The sequence below is a fragment of the Lissotriton helveticus genome, chromosome 9 (genome assembly GCF_964261635.1).
Source record: "Lissotriton helveticus chromosome 9, aLisHel1.1, whole genome shotgun sequence".
NCBI classification, from domain to species: Eukaryota; Metazoa; Chordata; class Amphibia; order Caudata; family Salamandridae; genus Lissotriton; species Lissotriton helveticus.
Genome location: NC_136070.1, coordinates 419,793,055 through 419,816,067, shown reverse-complemented (window position 1 = coordinate 419,816,067; position 23,013 = coordinate 419,793,055). Strand labels below are relative to the sequence as shown.

The following is a 23,013-nucleotide window of genomic DNA, read 5'->3' as shown; positions in this document are numbered from 1 at the left end:
CCTGGTCGCCTGCAGCATCTTTCTCCAGGTCTCCATAGGCTTCAACGACGAAACCCGACACATCTTCACACCTATGCACCCGCCGTCCGTGGGTGAGGTAACGCGAGTACTTCGGTGCTCCCAAGGGTATTGGCTATCATAGTGTCTAGGTTTTTAGTTGTTTCCTCCTAGCAAGACCGAAGTGTCCTAAATCCTACGTTTTCTAACTTCTAAGTTCCTATTGACTTTGCATTGACTCACGCGTGTGTGTAAAGACTCTGCACACGCCTCCTGTGGGCCTCCTACTTCTAAACTTAGGTTCAGATAGTGTAGCCCCAGCGATTCCCTAGGCCCTGGGCCTTTCCTTTTCTCGTGACGTGGTACTTATACCACTTTCTTAATATATGGTTTGCTTCGCCCCTAGGGCCCAACTGTAAATTGTGCAACTTAACGTATTCTGACTAAGTATCTTGTGATGTGCTTTTGCCTCTGATCTCATAAAGAGTTCAGAGGAGTGTGTTAGTAAATAAATATATATCCTGTGTGGTGTCCTTTCATTTGATATTCATGGGGTTACATATGGTAAAACAGCTGGCTTTACACGCCCTCAAGAGTCTTTTAGCCTAGGACTGTTCTGTCCACGCTACCACTAGGATAGCTGGTCTATAAGGTTGACTTACAACCATCACCATAAGGGTTGTTTGGACTGGTGCAAGGTGTTCACTAGAATAGTGATCATCATATACCAGGCCAACTTCTCACACATGGGTCACGCCCTGATGTTCCAGCCACTGCCAGAGGCGCAGAGCTTCCTGGCAAAGGGTCCACGTCCCCACCCGCCCCGTTTGTTGCAGTACCAAATGGTGGTGGTGTTGTCCGTGAACACCTGCTCTACACTCCCCCGAACAGAGGGGAGGAATGCCTTCAGTGCAAGTCGGATCACCCGCAGCTCCAGAAGGTTGATATGGAGCTGGAACTCTGTCGGAGACCAGAGGCCTCTGATCTCCGCCTCTCCCATGTGGCCTCCGCAGCCCTGGAGGGACGCGTCCGTCACAACTACGTGCTCCGGTTGGGGTAGGGAGAGGGATCTGCCGCTGACTCAATCCCGGTCCATGAGCCACCACTGCAACTGCCTTGCAGTGCCCTCCGAGATCAAGACATGGTCGGACAAGTTGCCCTGATGCTGGGCCCACTGAAACTTCAGGTCCCACTGCAGAGCCCGCATCCGCCACCTTGCGTGATGCACCAGAAGGATGCAGGAGGATCTCAGCCCCAGAACTCGCAGCGTCAACCTGACCGAGACCCGGGATAAAGGCTGAAAGATCAGAATCAGAGCCTGAATATCCCGAACCCGCTGTTCGGGAGGATAAACCCGAAACTGGGCCGAGTCTAGAACCGCTCCGATGAAGAGGAGCTTCTGAGAGGGGCACAGGTGTGACTTCGGCATATTGATGGAGAACCCCAGCAGGTGGGGGAGGTCGGCCGTAGTCTGGAGGTGGCTGACGACTGTCTGGGGAGAGTCCGCCTTCAACAACCAGTCGTCTAGGTAGGGGAAGACTGAAACTCCTAAACTGCGCAGATGAGCTGCGACCACCGCCATCCCTTTCGTGAACACCCGTGGGGCGGTGGTAAGGCCGAAGGGGAGCACGGTAAACTGAAAGTGCTCGTGGCCTACCGTGAACCGCAGGTAGCGCCGGTGGGCCGGCAGGACGGGGATGTGGAAATAAGCATCCTGCAAGTCCAACGCTACCATCCAGTCTTCTGGGTCCAGGGCAGCTAAGACCTGAGCCAGTGTCAGCATCTTCAACCTCTCCTTCCGGAGAAAGCCGTTGACGTTCCGCAGGTTCAAGATAGGGCGTAGGCCCCCTTTGCCTTGTTGGGAACCAGAAAGCAGTGGGAGTAACAACCACACCCTAGTTCTGGCCCAGGAACGCGCTCGATGGCCCCCTTGGCCAAGAGGGCCGCAACTTCCTCTTGCAGAAGATTCAAGTGATCCCCCGACACGCGGTGGTACTGCGGTGGCATGGCTGGAGGGGTCGCCTCGAAGGGGAGGGAGTAGCCCCTTCGGATGATTTGCAGCACCCACCTGTCCGAGGTGATGTCACGCCAGTGGAGGAGGTGATGGCGAACCCTGCCCCCCACTGGCGTCTCGTGGGCCTGAAAGCACAGACTAGGAGGGCTTTGAGGCGGATGCTGCGGGGATGTTAGTCTGCGGCCCGTGGCTGGCAGGACGTGTGGGGGCGCCCCTTCCTTGGCCACGAAAGGCAGCAGATTGCTGGCGCGGGGCCGTCAGGCCCAAGGACTTGGCCGTAGCCCTGGAGTCCTTAAAGCGCACTTTCTGCCTTGTCGCCAAAGAGGCGAAGGCCATCAAACGGCATGTCCATGAGGGAATTCTGGACATCAGCCGAAAAATTGGCGGACCTCAGCCAGGCGTGGCGACGAATCGCCACCGTCGTTGCCATCGCTCTACCTAGCGAGTCCGTGGTATCCAGTCCACACCGGATGGAATACCTTGCCGCATCTCGACCCTCCGCAAGGGCTTGGGCGAGTTTAGTCCGGGCCTCCTCCGGACATTGAGGCAGCACGTCCGCGACCGTGTCCCACAGAGAGTGGGTATAACGGCCCAAGAGGCACGCGGTGTTAACTGACCGCAATCCCAAACTCGGGGAGGAGAACATCTTTTTGCCATATTGCTTGTACCTCTTGGATTCCCGATCGGGGGGAGCAGTCGGTAATGCGGTCTGGGAGTTGGAGGCCTGGATGACCAGGCTCTCTGAGGTGCTGTGGGTAGACAGGAAGGAAGGGTCGCCCGGAGCCGGGCGGTGGCGTCTGGCCACGTTCCTATCTACAGGCAGACCTGTAGCGGGCCTGGACCAGGTGCCCAGAAGAACGTCAGACAAGGCCTCATTAAACGGCAACGGAGGCTCCGAAGAGCTTGCCTGCGGTTTAAGGACCTCAGTGAGGAGGTTAGTCCTCACAGACGCGACGGGGAGCTCAAGGGATAAGGCCTTGGCCGCCCGTGTCAACACCACACTATAGGCTACCCCCTCCTCTGTAGCCACGGTAGGAGGGGAGACAAAGCCAGTGTCTGGCGAGGTATCCAGACCACTGGCGTCCCCTAACTCACCTGTCCAGTCCTGATAAGACTGGCACTCACGTGCCAGAGGGTCTTCAGACCCCTCCCAATCCGCATCGCCACCCATCTCCTGGTATTCAGGGTCAAAAGATGGGGCCGGATCATAGAAGTAAAAATCTCCCATCGGCGTCGAAAGCCGCGTCGAGCGACGCCGTTCAGACGTCGGAACCGGACCGAGGGAGGGACTGGGGACGGCGTCGACAGAGGTCGGCGCCGGGGGCAACACCCTAGGAGCCAGCGGCGGTGAGGTCGTAAGGTCGACCAGCAACGACCCAGATCCGGGCCGGGATCCGGCAGAGTCCTGCGGCGTCGGGACCGAAGTCGCCGACGGCGCCGGGGCCGAAGCACCAGACGGCGCCGGGGCCGAAGCACCCGGCCCGCTTGGGCTCCCAGCCAGGGCCGCGGGGCCCGAAGGCGCCGCGGAACCCGACGGAGTGAGCGACCTCATGGCCGAGAGGAAGGTGTCAATCTCCTCCGGCGTCGCGTTCTGCCCAGGGACCAGCGGGTATGGAGCAGGCCGCGACGCCTGGGGCTCCGACGGAGCCGCGTGGGCGGAGTCAACCGAACCCCCCGGCCGCGTTGCACGAGCGTCGGGGGGAGTCGGAAGAGCGATGTCGCCTCTTCGACTTCTTATGCCTCTTACCTGAGGACTTGGAGCTCGAGGAGTGGTGTTGATCCTCCGAGCTGTGATAACTCAGGCCCCGCGACCGGTCCCTCGACCTCCTACCTGACCAGGACCTCGAACGGCGCGGGGCCGACTGCCGGAGCTCAAGGCGCTTGCGGGACCGCGCCCGCCTAGCCTTCGACGTCAAAGCCCGGCAGTCGGGGCACGACTTGTCATCGTGGTCGGGCCCCAGGCAATGAAGACACCGGCGATGGGGGTCGGTAACCGACATCAGTCGGTTGCAGTCGACACAGGGTTTAAAGCCGGGCATCCCTACCGGCACCGTCGGAGTCGTTCGACTTCGAAAAAGATGATCAAAAAGATCAAAAAGATCAAAAAGTTTAGTCAAAAAATGACTAACAGGTACCACTGTTCCCGGATCGGCGCTTGCTGGCGCGGAAAAAATAGGAACTGACGTCAACACGCGAGGGCGGCGTCTAAGTACTCCGGCGACATCTCGGCGCCAACAACGCCGACGACGGACGCGGAGTCGCAGACGACGCCTACCGACGCGCAAGGGTACTGCTACGCAAAGGTTTCCGGATCCAGTCTGACGCCTGGGGGTATTCTACGGTAAGGAATCTAATACTAACCGGTTTCTTTCAGATAGGCAGACACAAGGCTGGATGTTACAGAAAAGTCCAAGGACTTGGCCGCAGCCTGCAACTCCTTGAAGCACTCGAGCACTGCGTCCACCCGATCTCCAAAGAGATATGGATATTCAGATGGTTAGCTTGAGCATCCCCAGAGAAGCGAGACGTTCTCAGCCAGGTGTGGCGCTGAACAGCCACTGTCAAGGAAATCGCTCTGCCCAGCGAGTCGGTTGTGTGAAGGCCACAGCAGATGGCACACTTCGCTGCATCACTCCCATCTGAAAGAGCTTGGGAGAGAACAGTGTGGGCCTCCTACGGGACTTGTGGGAGCACGTGTGCAACTGTTTCCCATCAAGAATGGGAGTAACGACCCAACAGGCATGCAGTGTTTACCAACTGCAATGTTAAGCTGGTGATATTTCCTTTCAGAAGATATCCAACCTTTTTGATTCTCCATCTGGGGGAGCAGAAGGGAATGCGCCAATAGAAGTAGAGGCTTGGACGACCAAGCTCTCAGGGGTCAGTTGAGATGTGAGTAAAGCTGGGTCGCCCAGGGCAGTGGGGGCAGAGAACAGATATATTCACAGGAACCCCTGTGCTGGGCTTTGACCAAGTGCCCAGAAGAACATCAGTTAAGGCCTCATTAAATGGCAGCACAGGTTCTGAAGTGGAGATGTCAGGCAGAAGGACCTCCATCAAAACATTGGTTTTGACCACCACAGTAGGAAGCTGCAGGTCTACGATCTCCACAGCCCCACGCACCAAAAAGACAAAGGAAGCGCCAGGTTAGAAGGGGAAAGCATGCCAAGCTCTGGAGAGGTAGCCACGCCACTGGCATCACCCAGTTCCTCATACCGGTCCATTTCTGCTGCATAAGGTGGGCTATTTAAAGGGTCCGGAGTCCTCTCCCAAACTTCTTCCAATCATAGCCCTTGAAAATAAGGCTGAGGATGCAACAGAGTCCAAGGGCTCTGTCGGCACATGCCTTAGCATCAGTGGATGCCCAGCCAGCTCCGTGTCGTCTGGGATGAGAATGGGGCTGACACGGCAGGCGGGCACCAGCAACGTCAGGAGTTGTGGCATCTGGGAGGTGCGACCGTCATCGGCTCAAATCTGCCAGAACTCCTCCTGCTAAGCCTGCGGGGCACAAAAGCGCACCAGTAGGGCCAGGCCATCCAAAAATGGCGCACATGTGTCAAAGAATTCTTTCTATTGGGCAGGGGTCGCTCCCGGTTCCAGTAAGGAAGGTAAACACGGAGCTGACCCCAGCACACATTCGGTAGAACAAGGCCTTGAAAGCCGAGACTCCTACGGCGCGTCGGGTGGGACTTCTGTTTCTTGAGGTGCTTCTTACAGGACCTCTTCGAGGACTTTGAAAGGGAAGATGAAGACTTGGAGTCCCCGGAGCAGTGCGCGGACCTTCCTCTCTACCGAGACCAGGAACAGGAACGAGCCCGCCGAGGTGCCTCACGCCGGGCCTCAAGCAGCTTTAGGGATCGCTCACTCAAAGCTTTAAGCACCAAGGCTTGGCAGTCTGAGCATGACTGCGGGTCGTCATCGCCTCCAGATACCAGAGACACACGAGGTGGGGATCCGTGACAGACATGGCGCAGTGATAGGCACCGCACGATTTGAACCTAGTGGGCATTTTGGACATGGAGTACTTACACACCAATTAAAAAAGTTCAATAAAAAGTTTTGAAAAAACATCTGTCAAAAAAATATATGGAGCAGCTCTTTGACGGAGCTACGCTTGCTGGTGCAGAAAGAAAAAAACTGACGTCAGTGGTGCCTTACAGATAACGCGGATGTAATGACGACAGACAACGCCAACGATGTCTCACTGAGTCGACGGACACCACTCATCGGCTTTCTCAGGGAAAATCATCCGGATCCAGTATGATGCCTGGGAAGTTCATAGGTGAGGAATTTGCAGCTAGATGTCTATCAGTTAAGTATTTTTAGTTAGAAACGTTCTTACCTTATTGCAAAGATCTTGGTCTTAAAATAAAGTGCAAACAAAGGTTTTTTTTAATTGGTGTGGATCTCCTTTTTGAGCCATGTGTCCATTATTGGTTAATATTGTGCAATAAATGGTCTTTCACTCTTCTGTGTTAGGTCTAAGGCTGCTCGCCCACACAATTTGGGTTTTACATTGAGCCCTGTACACCTTTGGGGAACCCTTGGACTCTGTGCACAGTTTAATCACCTAGTGCCCTACCATATACTGAGTCAGCTGCCTACACCTGCGGATATTCACAAGGTGAGGAATTTGCAGTTAAGGGTCTCTATCAGAAACAATACTGCTTATGTCAAAAATTGAAGCTGCAATTCACATGTTGACATGGAGAGTAACTGTGGGAAAGAAGCACAACAACACTATACATTTCTGGTGCTTGAATGAAGTAGAATTTGGGGGATGCTGAAGAACTCATAAGAATACAGGGAAATATTCGAATGCTCGCATGGCATCAAGGATTGGTCATCCGTTCTAATGGTGCAGATGTTACAAGCTATATAAGCAAGCCAAAACCCAAACCTCTTGCTATGATCCATTAAAATTAAACAATGTATTGATCTTTAAATACAATTAAACAGTCTGTTGTAGTGTAATGATGTGGATACAATACCTCTTGTTCTGGTAGGTTTTCAGCAATTTCTCCTTCATCAACAACTTCCCCACGCTCATTTTTTTCCCTCTTTATCCGCTGGATTCTCTCCCTCTTCACGTTCCCAGCGCTTACCAAAACACTCTTCAAAGCTCGAAGGCCAAAGTCGTAATGGCTTTGTGAAGAAAGTTGCTCATCACAGAGTCTAAAAAATAAAAGTTGTTTGTGTATATTAAGACTTAAAACAGAAAACTATTTGTTAGCAGAAATTTGCTCTAGTGACAATTAATAGATTCAAACTATTTTTATTAACTTGTGCTGTGAGAAAGTGCCTCTTGATATTGTTAGCCCCAACTTGTTGCCTGGACATTGACTTGGATTTGAGTGTAGTGCACATTGTCCCTGCCAACCAGGTCCCCTGTGCAAGTGCTTCTTCCTTAAAGTCCCTACTAAGTGGTACCCTGGGTACCCAGGGCCTGGGAGCTGAAGAGGGTCCAGTGGGACCCCTCACTAGGACCATGCCACTGCCCTTGCAGCTTGGATGCCCTGTGAGGTGAAATACAACAAAGTTGACATGGCACCCTGCCTGGGTGCAATGCCATCCAGCACTGCCTGAAGGTTTAAGTCAACCCTCTAGCAGGTCTGACAGCCCTACAGCAGGATGCACAATACCACAGGTGAGGGCATTTCTCCATAAGTAAATATTCCCCTACAATATTGGGGCCCATACCTGAATATCGTAAGGGCCAGGGAAGCCAGAACGAGTACATGGGCTGGAAACTCAACTCTAGTTCCCCAGCACCATGATGGCGTCAATGAAACCAGGAGTGTTCAGTGCCAAACAGACCCTTGCAATAAATTCACACTAATGCCAGTGTGAGATTTATTAAACAGGTTATCATAAGGCACCTCAGAAGTGCCCCTGAAAACCTACCGACCCTGGTGTGGTCCCCAACTGCCTTTAGGCAGCGTGACACACACAGGCATGTTTCTGGGCACCTGGATCGACAGCCTCTGCTCCCTGGGACCAGAAACTATGCACATCCTGGGCGGAGGCGTCACCCCTCTTCCCCTAGGATGGGCCCAGTGCTCGAAGGGGAAACTCCATGGCCTGACGCCTCTGTAATGCAACCAGAGCCTCTGCTGCTAGCAGCAGATGGCAGCCCCCGTTTTACCTTCTCAATTTGGGCAGGAAAACTTAGAAAGGCTAGGAGGTGTGCACACCTTTACGAACTCCACCCCTTAGATGGAGGAGAAGTTAGGCACACTTTGCAATCCCCTCAATCTTGAAGATGAGGGGGCTCATCCAACCAGGGCTAGATCTATGCCCTCTCCCACAGGTGTCTGGCATAATTGAGGGTATAGTCACCCCAGGAGGGGGCGCCCATAGGCCCTATCTGCTACTGCCCTAAAATGCCCCTAAATCTAGTATTTAGGAAGATCCTACAGACCTTGGAACCTAAGAAGAAACCATGAAGTGAAGCCTCAAGACAACTACTGACTTGGTCCTCAGCCCTACCGGCCTGTCTCATGTATCAAAGACCCTACGAGAAAAGGACGCCTGTCCTACAACCAGCGACATCCAGAAACCCCAGGAAGACTGCCTGAACTTTGAAAAAGACGAGAAGTCCCAAAGACAGCTGTTGTGTCTCCAAGAACCCAACACAAAGGACTGCAATGCCCTGTGGATCCGAGACGCCTCTGGCCCGTGTCCAGGTGAACTAGTGATCCAGAACAGGTTCCACAGAGATCATGACCTCAAGTCCAGAGTTGGCTGACACCTCCTGGACTCCATGACGAAGCCTACAGCCTGAATCCAGAGGATCCCCCTGACCACTACCAGCTTCAGTATGAAGACTCCAACATGTAAGGGCACCCCTGCACCCAATGCCCCAGAGCCTTGGTGAGCCAAATAAATGACCCCTTACCCCTGCTGTCACTGGTTTTCCTCCTGCAACCTTCGGTGTGAGGCCAGCAGCCTGTTTGTTGAAAGAAAAGTCAATTGAGGAGTAATGGGCGCTCTATGCCAAGTTTGCACCCTGCACCAGTTCGCCCCAGTGCTACTGGTGATGTACGTTTGGTGCTGCTTTGTGGCCCCCGTGATTGCTCCGATACCTAAAGCTTTGCTCCTGCAACCGATTTACCTACCTGCAAGCAGTGTGGCTCCGGGAACTCCCAGTCTCCACTGTAACGCACTGGTCCATACTCAATATTTTGACCTCAGCACCCAAGCAGCCCCTGTGCCCGCTGGTGGTTCAGTTTTTTGGTACTCACCTGACCCTTGCTCACCTTTGGTCTAGAAGACTGGAACTGTAAGTTGTGTACTTACCTGTATAACAGCATTACTGTTTTTCTCTATTGGATAACACTGAACTGTTCCGAAATTGCATTAAGTGTCGACTTGAAAGTGAAAATGATTTTTATATAAAAACATAGTACCTTATTGTGAAGATCTTGGTTTTAAAACAAAACTTGAACAAAGCTTATTTTTTAAAAATTTGTGTGGATCTCCTTGTGAGTTATGTGTCAGTTATTCGTTGTGTGTGCAATACATGTTTTACACTCCTCTCTGTAAGGCCAAAGGCTGCTCGCCCACATTACTACTAATAGAGCACATTAGGTTGCACATTAGGCCCTGTATACTTTTGGGCAACCCCTGGACTCTGCAAGGAATAACCACTTAGTGGCATACCATTTATAGAGCCAGCTTAAAGTTAAGAAAGATTCTGAGAGCTTACCATTAGGGATGTTATGAACCACATGAATGTGAGACCTGATTAGCTATGTAATAGCTCCATTGGGAGGCTAAGTGAAATTAGAAATAAAACATGCATGGTTTTTTTCTATTTTAATACACCTATACGGTCTAGTTACCTTCACCTGCTATGTAATTAGTCAGGCTTAAGTTGGAAGACACTAACAGGAAACACTTTGCAATACTGTTCATTCAGCCCGTCCCTCCATTGGTTAATAATAAACATGAGTTTTGTTCAATGTAACAACTGAAAACCCTAATTTAAAGACAAGTGTAAGAAAGTGCCCTCTTTTTTCAAGGTTGCCCCCACTTTTTGCCAAACTGTTGATGTACTTTGTCTGAGTGTGCCCTGGGTTCCTGTAATCAGGTACCCAGGGCCTATGTTCTTTCCCTAACGCTGCATTGAGACAAAACCCAATTGGCACTCTTTAGCCACAGGTCAGTCCCTTGTAAATGGTACAATACCAAGCACACTGTGACCAGAGAAGGCCCCAAGGGCTGCAGCACTTATTGTGCCACCCTTAGAGGCCCTGTACCCTGACACTCACACACTGCCTTTGCCGGCAGCGTGTCTTGGTGCAGAACAAAGTGAAGAGTCGAAATGGCACACATCCCATTGTGCCATGCCCACAAACCACTGCCCTGGCATACATTAGCCACCCCTCTAGCTGGGTGCCCTATGCCAGTGGTGAGGGTACAGATGCATGAGCCCTGTACCCCTACAGTACTCAAGTCCATTCCTGGGTACTGTAAGTGCAGTGCTGCCATTAAGAGTATATGGTGCTAGGAGTTTGTCATTACGAACTCCACAGCACCATAATGGTTACACTGAAGACTGTGAAGTTTGGTATCAAACTTCTCAGCACATTAAACCCACACGATGCCAGTGTGGGATTGAATGTAAAATGTACCACAGAGGGCATCTTAGAGATACCCCCTGAAACCTGACCAACCTCCAGTGACATGACTGAGTGGCTGCCTAGGCTTCAACCACCAGACATGTTTCTGGACCCCTGGGTCGAGAGCTTGGTGCTCTGGGGGGGCTTTAAACAATGCACATCCTGGGACGAGGGGCCAAGCCTCCTACCCCAGGATGGGCAGGGTTCACGAAGGAGAAGTTTCAAAGGCATGCCGCCTTTGTGAGCCTCTCCAGACCATTTGCTGCTTGCAGCAACTGGTCCCCACTGGTTCTACCCCCCACTTTGGGCAGGAGAACCGGCGAGAAAAACAAGTGAGGAAGAGAGGTGTGCCCACCTCTGCCAACTCCACCCCTAAGGGGGGGAGGCAAGGTTAAGCACAACCTGGAGTCCCTGCCATCTTGAGGATGGGGGACCTAGCCAACCAGGGACAGGCTCCTGCCCCTCCCACTGAAGAGTGGCAGAATAGAATTGATCCCTGCCCTTTACCGCCCTGTATCGCCCCTAAATTTAGTATTTAGGGGCACCCTGAACCTTCCTTCCTCAGATACAGCAACCACAAGAAAAAGAAGAGAAGGACAATAAGCCGTGCAGAGTTAACAAGGAGGACAATGCCCACTCACTTGGCCCCAGCGCTACAGGCCTGTCTCCCCTCGAACCTGTTCTGCAAAACCCCGGCGTGTCCAGCGGCCAGCAACCTCAAAAACCCCAGAGGACCTTTATGCCTTCACTTTCCAAGATGTTTCTCCCGTGAACACCATATGCGTTTGAACTGCAGCTTCTGGTGACAGGCAGGAACTGCGAATCCAGTCCACTCTGCACCCGCAGAACCCAGCCCGAGCTAGAGTGGAAAAATACCACGAGGAGGTCCCCCGGCGATCCTGACCAAAGATCCGGCGATCCTGACCCGAGATCCGGCAACCCCTGACCTGCCTCAAGCCTCCAGACGATGCCAGCAGCCTCAAGCCAGAGGACCCCCCTACCACGACCAGAGTGGGTCAGAAAATCCGACATCCAAAGGCACCCCTGCACCCGACGCCCCCGGCCCTGTGTGCCCAACTCAGCGGTGCCTAACCATCCCTCAACATTCCAACTTACCCCTCGAAGTGGTGGTCGCTCGTGGAAGATCCTCGTCCCCTAGCCTTCAGTGTTTCTTTGACCCAGAGAATCACTATTGAAATCAACAGGGCACCCGACCTCAAAACAGCATCCTGCTTTCGGCCGCCCTAGTGCCACTGAGGGTGCCCCTTTTGTGCTAACTTGGTCCTCAACTTGCCCTGAGCTTAACCCTAGGAGCTTTGCTCCCACAACCCCGTGGCCTGCTTGCCAGCAACAACCAACCGGAGTCCCCCTATCCTCCATAGGGAAACATTGGGCCTCAACACTCTACTCCCGGCCACCCGAGTGCCGCTGAGGGTGCAACAACAGTGCATCACTGACCCTGGGAGACCCCTGAGACTAACCCCAGAACCCTAACTCAAAAGACTGATTACTTACCTCGAAACCGATAACCTGGATTTCCTCATAGAAAAACATTGACACTTTTCTCCCAAAAAGTTTCTAAGTGTTGACTCTAAGAATATTCCTTAAAAATCACACAATAACCAAAACGCATTTTCTCAACTGTTTTCAAGAAATGCCCTGGTGCTGAATCTACGATCCAGTACTGTGTTAGTAAAAGTAATCCGAAAAGTAACTTACCTGCGAATTGAATTTCCTTCCATAGGATAACATTGGTGATCCTATGTGAAAAAGTTTTACTGTCAACTTTTGAAATACAAGAATATTCTTTAAAAATCGTACAACTAACTAAAACGCATTTACTGAACTGTTTTCAAGAAATGCCCTGGTGCTGAATCTAGGATCCAGTACTGTGTTAGTAAAAGTAATCCGAAAAGTAATTGCATTTTACTAAAAAAAAGCCTATTGATTCCTATGTACTGAGTCTACTAAGTTTGTACATTGCAGTGCAACCTCTGTAAACTCGAATTGGTACTCGCCAGCTGCCACCACCAGACGTGTTTATGGACCCCTGGGTCGAGAGCCTGCTTCTCTTTGGGGTCTGGAACAATGCACATCCTAAGACGAGGTGCCAAGCCTCCTCCTCCAGGATGGGCAGGGTCTACGAAGGGGAAGCTTCCAAGGTTTGCCGCTTTTGTGAGCTTCCCCAGGCCTTTGCTGCTTCCAGCAACTGGCCCCCACCAGTTCTTACCTCCACTTTGGGCGGGAGAATCGCCGGAAAACCAGGTGAGGAAGGAAGGTGTGCCCATCTTTGCTGACCCACCCCACAGGTGGGAGAGACGAGGTGAAGCACAACTCTCAGCCCCAGTCATCTTGCAGAAGAGGGGACCCAGCCAACACGAGAGACATATGCCGCCCTCTCACTGGTGGGTGACATACCAGGTGGTGTACCCACCCCAAGGAAGGGACCCATTGGTCCCAACCATTACTTACCTGTAAATGCCCCTAAATCTAGTATTTAAGGGCAACTCTGAACCTTGCCTCCTCAGACAAGAACAGACCAGAAGAAGGACTGACTAAGCTATTCAGAACTATGAGGAGGTGGATGCCAACCTGCTCCAGCATCGCAGTGTGTCCTGCAGCCAGCAGCCTAAAGAACCCGAAGGACCTGCTCTGCCTTCCAAACCCAAGACTGTCTCTCATGAGCTCCGGATTTGCTCACCTTCAGACTCTGGACAAATCCGGGAGTCTGCACCACTCTGCACACGACGCCCATGGCCCGAGTTAGAGTGGCCCAACACCAAAAGGAAGTCTCCTCAGCGATCCTGACCAGACATCTAGTGATCTAGGACTTGCCTCGAACATCCAAACAATGCCTGCAGTCTCTTTCTGGAGGATCCACCCCCCCTCCCCCCCCCCCCCCCCCGACACCTAAAAACACCCCATGCACCCAACGCCCCATGGCCTGGGAGGGCCCAACCGACAGTTTCCCAGCATTCCAAATTACCTCTCCTACTGGTGGTCACCTACAAAAGATCTTCATCCTAAAGACTGTAGTTTTTGTTGCACCCAGAGAATTCCCATCGAAAACAACAGGGCACCCCACGCCAAAACAGCACCCCGCACCCAGCGCCGCTGTGGGTGTACTTTGGGTACTAACTCAGATTCCCCTTTGTCCTGAGCCGAACACCAGTAGCTTTGCTCGCACAAATGCTGCTTGTGAGCAGCCACCAACCGGAGGCCTCTATCCCCATTGGATAACATTGGGCCTCAGCACTCTGCACCCGGCCACCCTAGGGACGTTGAGGGTGTTTCAGTAGTGCATCCTTGACCCTGAGAGAACCCTGGTTCTAACCCCAGAATACCAACTCCCACAAATAACTACTTACTTATGAACCGATAACTATTTCCTTCCATACGATTGAATTGACTGCTTTTCTTGAAAATTGTTTGATGTGTGGAGTTGGTTTGTATGGAACACTGAAAATCTGCAATGTACAAAAACTGATTTACTTACCTTTTCTCTAGGAAATGTCCCAGTGTGATATCTATGCAGATCACATTGAGTAGAAAAAGTAACTGAAAAATAATCTAATGAGTAACGTACAAAGTAATCTATAAAGTAACTGAAAAGTAATTTTGAAATATTGACTTACCTGGAATTCAACCAACTGCATTTGAACCTGCATTCAATTGTAAAACCTTGCATGAGATTTTGTAAAGTATAGTTTCACTTACCTGCACCAGGCTTCGCTTGATTCTAGAAATAAAAGAACAATATTTTTGATACAAACAAATTGGTGTGAGTTTAGTCCTTGAGTGTGTGACATCATTTGCTGATTGAGTGTGTACAACAAATGCTTAACACTGCCTTTTGATAAAGCTTTACTGCTCGCCCACACTACCACAAATAGAGAGTAAGGTGCTTTCTACTTTTACCTCTGCCTACCTTTGGAGTTCTACTGGACTCTGCACAATATACCTAATTTTGTTATAGTATATACAAAGCCAGCTTCCTACAACAAGCTTAAACCAATGTGAATGCCATGTGAGAAAACATTGTACATACATTTTCTTTACCTTCATTTGGCAAGAAAAATGTAAACAAGTTAAAAAAAATATACAATTATTTTATGTAGTACTTACTAATTGTGAACAGGCAGTAATGCAGCATAGCACTGCACCAAATGTAACAACCAAAAGGAGAGCTGAACCCCTACTTTGGTTTGCGAAGATAACATTCTACAGTTCAACCATTAATTACTAAACCCTACAAGACTGCACTTAATGTGAACATGGGTTCTCTCAACCTACACTTCACCCAAAAGCACACAGAAAGGTTATCAGCTAGGAGCAACTTTCTTTACCTGAGAGGGTACTAACTGCATTGATGGCATCAGTTGTCTCTCTAGCCCAACATATACAAGCAAAAGATACTTTTCTGTAACTACAGTTCTTATGCATAGGCAATCTTTTATAGATTCGGGAGGTTTGAATTTTCCCATTCAGGCTACAATCTTAGGATTTTCATGGTTCATTTTGGAAATACAAGCATTAAAGAATCAATTTAATGCAGTATATCATCCAATTATTTTCAGGCTTGTCAATCAAAGGCAGTCAGGTGAATGAGCCATAAGCCCTGACCCCGGAAGCCATCTTCAGATTATATAGTTTGTTAAGTTAAGGACATACTTCACCAGACAGGAGGGTGTATCAGATAAGTACCTATGGAACATTTCAAAACTGGAAAACTTCAAGTACAATGAATTAGCTTGCTTTGTCATCTCTAGGTAATTCCTACTTATGCGCTGCAAACAAAGAATCAAAACACAGGGCAGAAAACAAGAGCAAGGCACACAACAAAATGGGCGCTACAACACAGGCGTGCACCTGATCTAGACATCCTAGTCGTAAAGGTTAGCAAAAGGTTTCCAGCTAATGTTAAACTGCTGGTTCCAAATGTCCTGTAATAGACAGCTGCATGGAGGATCACAATTGCTGTCACTATCCTCATTTAGAAAGTCAAATAAACGCATGGCCTCCTTATTGCCAAGCAAGTAGGTTATGGAGAGTTGGTTTATCGTCCGAGAGAAGCCTTGCCCATGTACAAATCCTTTTGCAGTTGAGCTTTACATAGAAACCCACTACAATAAGATATGCATAATTTCAAATGCTTGTTGATTTCCTCACAAAGTGTAATGTATTTTGCAAGGTTTTCAATCTGAAGGAATACTGGCAAAACAAGGTGCTGTAAGCAACCACCTTCACAGAAAGTGATTAACCTTCCATCTACCTTACTGGCTAATGTACATGAGTATCAAAACGAGGGGGACAAGCTACTACATTACATGATTACTTTTTTTTTTTAGGTAGCCTTAACATTTATTGAGGATTCCAGGCTAACAAAATGCAGTACCGGAGAAGAACTAGCTTTGAATTGGTTACAAGAAACACATGCAACGCTCAACAACGCATCTACAATTAACAACATGTCTATACATCAAGACACAAATGCCTCCTAGGAGGAGCCAGAAAATATGGCTACAGGGCATTCATACTTACTTAAAGAATGGTACAATCTTGTTGGCAAGTACTTCTGCAGTACGGAAACCCTGAGAGTACAGCATGACCTGAGCAATCAACTGACGGTCTGGTTTTGTCATCGCCAAGCTCCTGAACAACTTCTTCAGATTGTCGGGCAGGTTAGATCTTCCAGCGTAACCAGGATTCATGGTGATGAAGATGGCCATGTCAGGACTCACTTTCACTTGTTTGTTCAACAGTTCACATGTTATTGTAAAATCTAAAATTAAGATATAAAATATGATAATTTATACATATGCAATAGTATCAAAATAGTGTTTTAAGATGTTTTGGTATTAATATGCATATTAATTTCTGGAAATAAATCAGTGATGCAGTTTACAGGCGTTTATCAAAAAAGGAGGGTTCAAGATTTGTGGAAAAAGTATTATAAAATTTGTAAACAATTTAAATTATTTTCACAGTAAAATCTTGTACTGTAGTGTTATAAGATGGATGGTGTTGCTTGAACCAAAAACATGACACTGGTAGATTGCGCGATATAAGAAACACTGTGTGAAAAGCGAATGGGAAACAGTCAACTAGAGAACTCCCATTGTGCACGCAGTGGCAAATACTGCAGAAGGATACCTGCTGGCTTTGTGCAGCCGCTCTCAAAGCTTGGAAACATTGGAGAGTACGTTTATTGATGGAGTTGCCCTTGTATCGCACTGCATGGCAGCAGTATGGCAATCAGCGCTAGGACCAAGAAAATCGTACTTGCTTTTCAATGTAGATCTTGGTCTAGAAATAAACCTGGAAAAAAGCTTATTTTTCTAAAACTGGTGTACATTTTTTTGAGTTGTGCGTCATTGAATAATCACTGTGTGTGTATAACAAATGTCTTACACTCCTCGGTGTTAGGCCTAAGGCTGCTCAACCACACTACCACAAACAGAACGCTTTGGGTTTGCATGGAAGCCCTGTACACTTCTCGGGGAATCTCTGGACTCTTCGAAGAAGTCTTCTCCAGTCACAGGGTAGGGGACTCCTCCTTTAGGAGATAGTGGGCATCAACTCCATTGTTAGATTGTTTTCCCGCAGAGGCTGATAATGGAGTTAGTAAGAGTAGTAAAGAACATGTTACTTACCTTCGGTAACGCTTTTTCTGGTAGATACAGTATCTGCCTGTGGATGCCTCACCTTGTGAATATCCCCCTGCGTCAGCAACGTTCGGAAAAATCTTTTGTAGCACGCCGGCGTGGATGACGTCACAGGAGCACGGCATGCCGCGCGACTCCGGCTGACGTCACCGACTCCTTAATAGGCCTACGTCGGCGTGATGACATCAGTTCCGCCCTTTTTTCCGTGCCTTCGAGGCACCCGGACGGACCAATGACAGTAGATATACATACATACAGTGTACATAGTACATACAACTCAAAACTGCACACATAGTGCATGGCAAAGGTATGAAAAACCCAATATATATACAAATATAAATTTACATAAAAATACATAAACTCAGGTATAGCAGAGTGGCAACGGGAAAGCGGGTGGGTCAGTGAGGAATCCACAGGCAGATACTGTATCTACCAGAAAAAGCATTACCGAAGGTAAGTAACTTGTTCTTCTGATAGATACATCTGCCAGTGGATTCCTCACCTTGTGAATAGAGTCCCACAGCCGTCCCCACTCCCGGAGGAGGGTGTCCACTCTCCTATACCAGAAAATCCTGGAGGACAGAGCGCGCAAAGTGGCCGTCCCTCCTCACCTCGGTATCCAAGCAGTAATGCTTTGCGAACGTGTAGAGGGAGGCCCAAGTCGCGGCCCTGCAAATATCCTCAACAGGTACACCCCTAGACAAAGCAGAAGTAGCAGGAGATCTGCCCTGTGAGGGAGACGGAGCGGCGAGCACGAGGAGAGGTGGAGAAGATCTGTGTACCACACCCTTCTCGGCCAATCCGGGGCGATCAATATAACTTGGGCCCGGTCTTGGCGAATCTTCCTCAGAACCCGAGGAATCAAGGGTATGGGAGGAAATGCGTAAAGGAGTTGTGAGTCCCAACTCAACTGAAACACGTCTCCCAGAGCTCCTTGCATCGGAAACTGGAGACTGCAGAACGACGGGCAGTGAGCATTCTCACGAGTGGCAAACAGGTCCACCTGAGGAGTTCCCCACATCCGAAAGACGTGACTAACCACCTCTGGGTGAAGCCTCCACTCGTGGTCGGCCGAGAACTGCCGACTGAGACTGTCTGCACGTACGTTCATAACACCGGCCAAATGATTTGCCATTAGATAAATCTGATGGTCCTGAACTCAGGACCAGAGACGCAGAGCCTCTCTGCAGAGACACCGCGAACCCACTCCTCCCTGCTTGTTGACATACCACATCGCGGTGGTGTTGCCCGTCAGGACCTGAACCGACCGACCGCGATGGGAAGGGAGGAAGGCCTTGAGTGCCAAACGTATGGCCCGCAATTCCAGAAGGTTGATGTGGAGCAACCTTTCCTCTGGAGACCAAAGACCCTTGATCTCCAGGTCCCCCAGATGAGCACCCCACCCTAGAGTGGATGCATCCGTTATCACTGTGGCCACCGATGGAGTCAGATTGAAAGGCTTTCCTTGAGACAGATTGCCTTCCACGCCCCACCAAGACAGATCCGCTGCAGTTTCTCTGGAGATCCTCACTGACTCCCTGAGATCCCCGTTGTGCTGATACCACTGCCTGCGGAGGCTCCACTGGAGTGCCCTCATGTGCCAGTGTGCATGGTCGACCAACAGAATGCAAGAAGCCATCAGACCGAGCAGACGTAGGACCTTCAGGACTGGAACGACCGCTCCATTGTGAAATAAAGGTATCATTTCCAGTATGTCGCGAATCCTTTGAGGAGGAGGGAATGCACGACACACAGTAGTGTCCAGTACCGCACCTATGAACAGGTTGCGCTGGGAGGGCACCAGGTGAGATTTGGGTACATTTATTGAAAAACCCAACCTGTGCAACAACTGAGTTGTCTCTTGCAAATGATGGAGCACCTTCTCCGGCGACTCTGCTTTGATCAGCCAGTCGTCCAGATAGGGGAACACCGGTATCCCCAATCTTCTGAGATGTGTCGCCACCACAGCCATCACCTTGGTGAAGACTCGAGGCACAGTAGTAAGTCCAAAGGGAAGGACCGCTAACTGGAAGTGTTGCGAACCCACCGTAAAACGGAGATACTTCCTGTGAGACTTCAGGATCGGAATGTGAAAATATGCATCCTGCAAGTCGATTGACACCATCCAGTCTTCTTCCAGCAGCGCTTGAAGGACCTGCGCAAGGGTGAGCATCTTGAACCTCTCCTGCTTGAGATAGAGGTTCAAAACCCTGAGGTCCAGGATTGGACGAAGTCTGCCATCCTTCTTGGGGATCAGGAAATACCGGGAGTAGCACCCCTGACCACTCTCCTGCTCCGGAACCACCTCTATTGCACCCTTTCTGAAAAGAGCCAGGACTTCTTCCTGCAAAAGAAGCAGGTGGTCCTCCGAACAATAACCTTGTCAAGGAGGGTAATTGGGGGGAAATTTCCGAAAGGGAAGAGCATACCCATTCTCTAAGAGATTGAGAACCCAAAGATCTGATGTAACCGATTCCCAATCTCGTAGAAAATAGGTAAGCCGGCCCCCTACAGGACCAGCATGATCCAGAATGGTAGATCTAGGACTGCTTTGCTGTTGTAGGTGGGGGGTGGGTATTAGAGGAGGAAGTTAAGGAGGAGGAGGCTTGACGACCTCGGGCACGGCCCCTCTGTTTACCTCTGTAGGACTTGTACAAAGGATTCTGCTGTTTTTGCTGCTGTTGGTTCTGCCTATAGGTACGAAAAGTAGACCTTCCAAAACCCCTGAATTTCCTGACGGAAGAGCCTCTTGCCTGTAAGCCCAAAGACCTTGCAGTCGCCCTGCTATCTTTAAACCGTTCTAGGGCAGCATCAGCCTTCTTCCCAAAAAGGCCAGTGCCATCAAAAGGCAAATGCATCAGAGCAGCCTGGACATCAGATGAAAATTCTGATGATTTTAACCATGCGGCCCTTCTAGTGGCGACTGATGAACCCATTATTCTAGCCACAGAGTCCACCGTGTCCATGCCACTCAATCACCTGGCGAGCTGCAGCCTGCGTGTCAGAGACAACCTCATTGAAATTCTTCCTATCATCCTCCGGAAGCTTAGATGACAACTGCTTAACCGAGTCCATCAAAGCATGCACATATCTGCCCAGCAGACAAGTAGCATTTCTCGATTTCAAAGCCATGCTACTTGACGAGAACACTTTCTTGGCATTCTGATCCAATTTTTTCGAGTCCTTATCCCCTGGAACCTGGGGAAAAACACCAGCCGACCTCTTTGAACAAGCCGCCTGAACAACCAGACTTTCTGGCGAAGGATGCGAGGTTAAGAACTCAGGATCACCAGGCGCCACCCTATAGAGCCTCGCCACAGTCCTAGACTCCGCAGGAGCAGTCAAAGGCTTTTTCCAGACTTCCATAATCGGTTCAGTAAGAGCCTCAGTGAACGGGAGAGTCGGCTCAACAACAGAAGAAGGTGAATGAAGAACCTCAGTAAGGATGTTAGACTTAAACTCCACAGAAGGCAAAGTCAAGTTCAGCAGTTCTGCAGCCTTTTTAATCACAACGTGGTATGGAGCCACATCCTTAGAGGGTGCATCAGAAACTGCAGGCAACCCCCACTCTGGAGAAAATTCCAAACCACTTGCACTATGCAGATCCTCAAAATAATCCTCCTGATCCTGAAGCTCCCCTATCCTCCACTTCTGGATCCTCATACTCCTTCTCTTCCAAGAGATGCTGTGCCCTACGCCTCGACCACTCCAAACAGAGCGAAGTCGTCAGATCCGGTAACGACTCCGACGGAGCCAGGGCCGGCATCGAGAGAGGAGCTGAAACAGCCTGAGGACGGGAAGCTGGAACAGGCGTCGAATCCCGATTCCGATCCAGAGGTCGCTCCGGAGTCGGCGAAGCCGTGCGCAGAGTCGATGACCTCGGCGGCGCCGAACCAAGCCACGGTGGATATGGCGTCGGTAAAAACAGCAGAAAAGGCGCCGGGGCGTATGCTTGAGGGACACCCAAATTGTAAGATAATGGACCCATGGGACCAGCCGTTGCACCAGTGGGGTACATTGACCTGGCATACACGCCATACATTGCATTTAGAAAATGCGAGGGGTCCTGTCCAGGACCAGGAAACGGAGGGTACGAACCCACTGGCTGCCCCAGAGGAGGCTGCTCCGGAACCGTTCCTTCTTGACCCTCCTGATCTTCTGAGCGATGCACCGGAGCCCGAGGATCTTCAACGTCAACCTCCTCATGCTCAGAAGACTGACACGGATCCAGAGTCGGATGGCCCTCGGGACTGAAAAGGCGAGGCCTCACCTTCAGGCTCACGAGATGGTGATGGAGACATGAAGTCCTTATGAGGTCTACGAGATGAAGATCTCTCCTTCGAATCAGACTCCCTCCCGGAATGATGCCTCGAGCTATGCTTCTTCCTCTTATGTTTTTTCTTCGAGGATCCCGAAGCATGCCCCGAAGCAGACTTCGACGCGGGCTCCAACCGGGACCTCGACTTCGACCTCTATTTCGACTTTAGCTTCGACCTGGAGCGTCTGGATCTTGACCTCAAAGACCTCTTGGCATACTTTCCTTTTACCTTGGCTAGAAGAAGTTTAGCCTCTCGTTCACGCAGAGCCTTCGGGATCATTTTAGAACAGGAACGACAGCCTCCGACATCGTGGTCCGAGCCCAGACACCACAAGCAATCACGCGGATCGGTTATGGACATCATCCTGGCAGACGATCCGCACTGCTTAAACCCTGTCTTCTTCGACATCTTCGGCGAAAGACAGTGGCTCAAGAAAGATACAATAACAGAGAAATAGCAACAAAGTTACTATCCACAACACTAGAGATCCTAAAGAAACCGTTAGCGTCGACGACGCGGAAAAAAGGGAACTGAGGTCATCACGCCGACGTAGGCCTTATAAGGAGTCGGTGACGTCAGCCGGAGTCGCGCGCGATGCCGTGCTCCTGTGACATCGTCCACGCCGGCGTGCTACAAAAGAGTTTTCCGAACGTTGCTGACGCAGGGGGATATTCACAAGGTCAGGAATCCACTGGCAGATGTATCCATCAGAAAGGTGATGTCCATGAATGCATGTATCTAAGTAAGATGTTACTGCAACAGGTATTGGTACCCGGGGAGGCAAGTGGGCACATAGGACTCTACAGCTCTATATGCCAAAAACAGATGCATACTGGATAAGTAGCATTTTCCTTTGAGGCATATGAGCTGTAGATCGTATGCTGTGCATAGACTACATAGCAGTTATCCATAGAAGCCCCCAGTTTGCGTGTAGTGTGCGCTCTAGGGGGAACTGTTAACGTTTGTTTTGCTTTTGCATAGCATATTTGAATGAACTTGACTATCCACCTTGCAATACCTGATTTTGAAATGGTATTGCCTTTGTGTGGTGGAGCAAAAACGACAAATAGTTTATTTGTGTTATGGAAAGGTTTTGTCCTTTCTATGTAATAAAATGAATATGCTACTTACCAGTATGCATCTGTTCTTGGCATGTAGGGCTGCTAACATTCATATCTTTTGAATTAGATCGCCGCCTAGTGTTGGGTCCGGATGATCGCACATTGTTGTCCTGGAAGAGTCTTCGAAGTATCCTGAGATAGGTGGCTCCTCCCCTGGACTACAGTGCGCATGGGCATCGGCTCCATCCCCAGATTGTTTTGAGCCATTGTGGCAGAGATGGAGTGTAAAGTGTAAAGGATGTCCATGCTAATGATTGAATGCAAGAGTTTGTC

At 50.1% G+C, this 23,013-nt stretch overlaps 1 protein-coding gene across 1 annotated transcript in view; it reads right to left on the bottom strand.

Moving 5' to 3' along the window:
- Positions 1-23,013, bottom strand: part of DYNC1H1 (dynein cytoplasmic 1 heavy chain 1) — a 1,596,152-nt gene that overhangs the window by 1,197,681 nt on the left and 375,458 nt on the right. Inside the window, exons 30-31 of the mRNA XM_078660192.1 lie at positions 16,177-16,417; positions 7,003-7,186 (exon numbers count right to left, since the gene is read on the bottom strand). Of these exons, the coding sequence (XP_078516318.1) occupies positions 7,003-7,186; positions 16,177-16,417 (425 nt within the window). The remainder of the gene's footprint in view (positions 1-7,002; positions 7,187-16,176; positions 16,418-23,013) is intronic.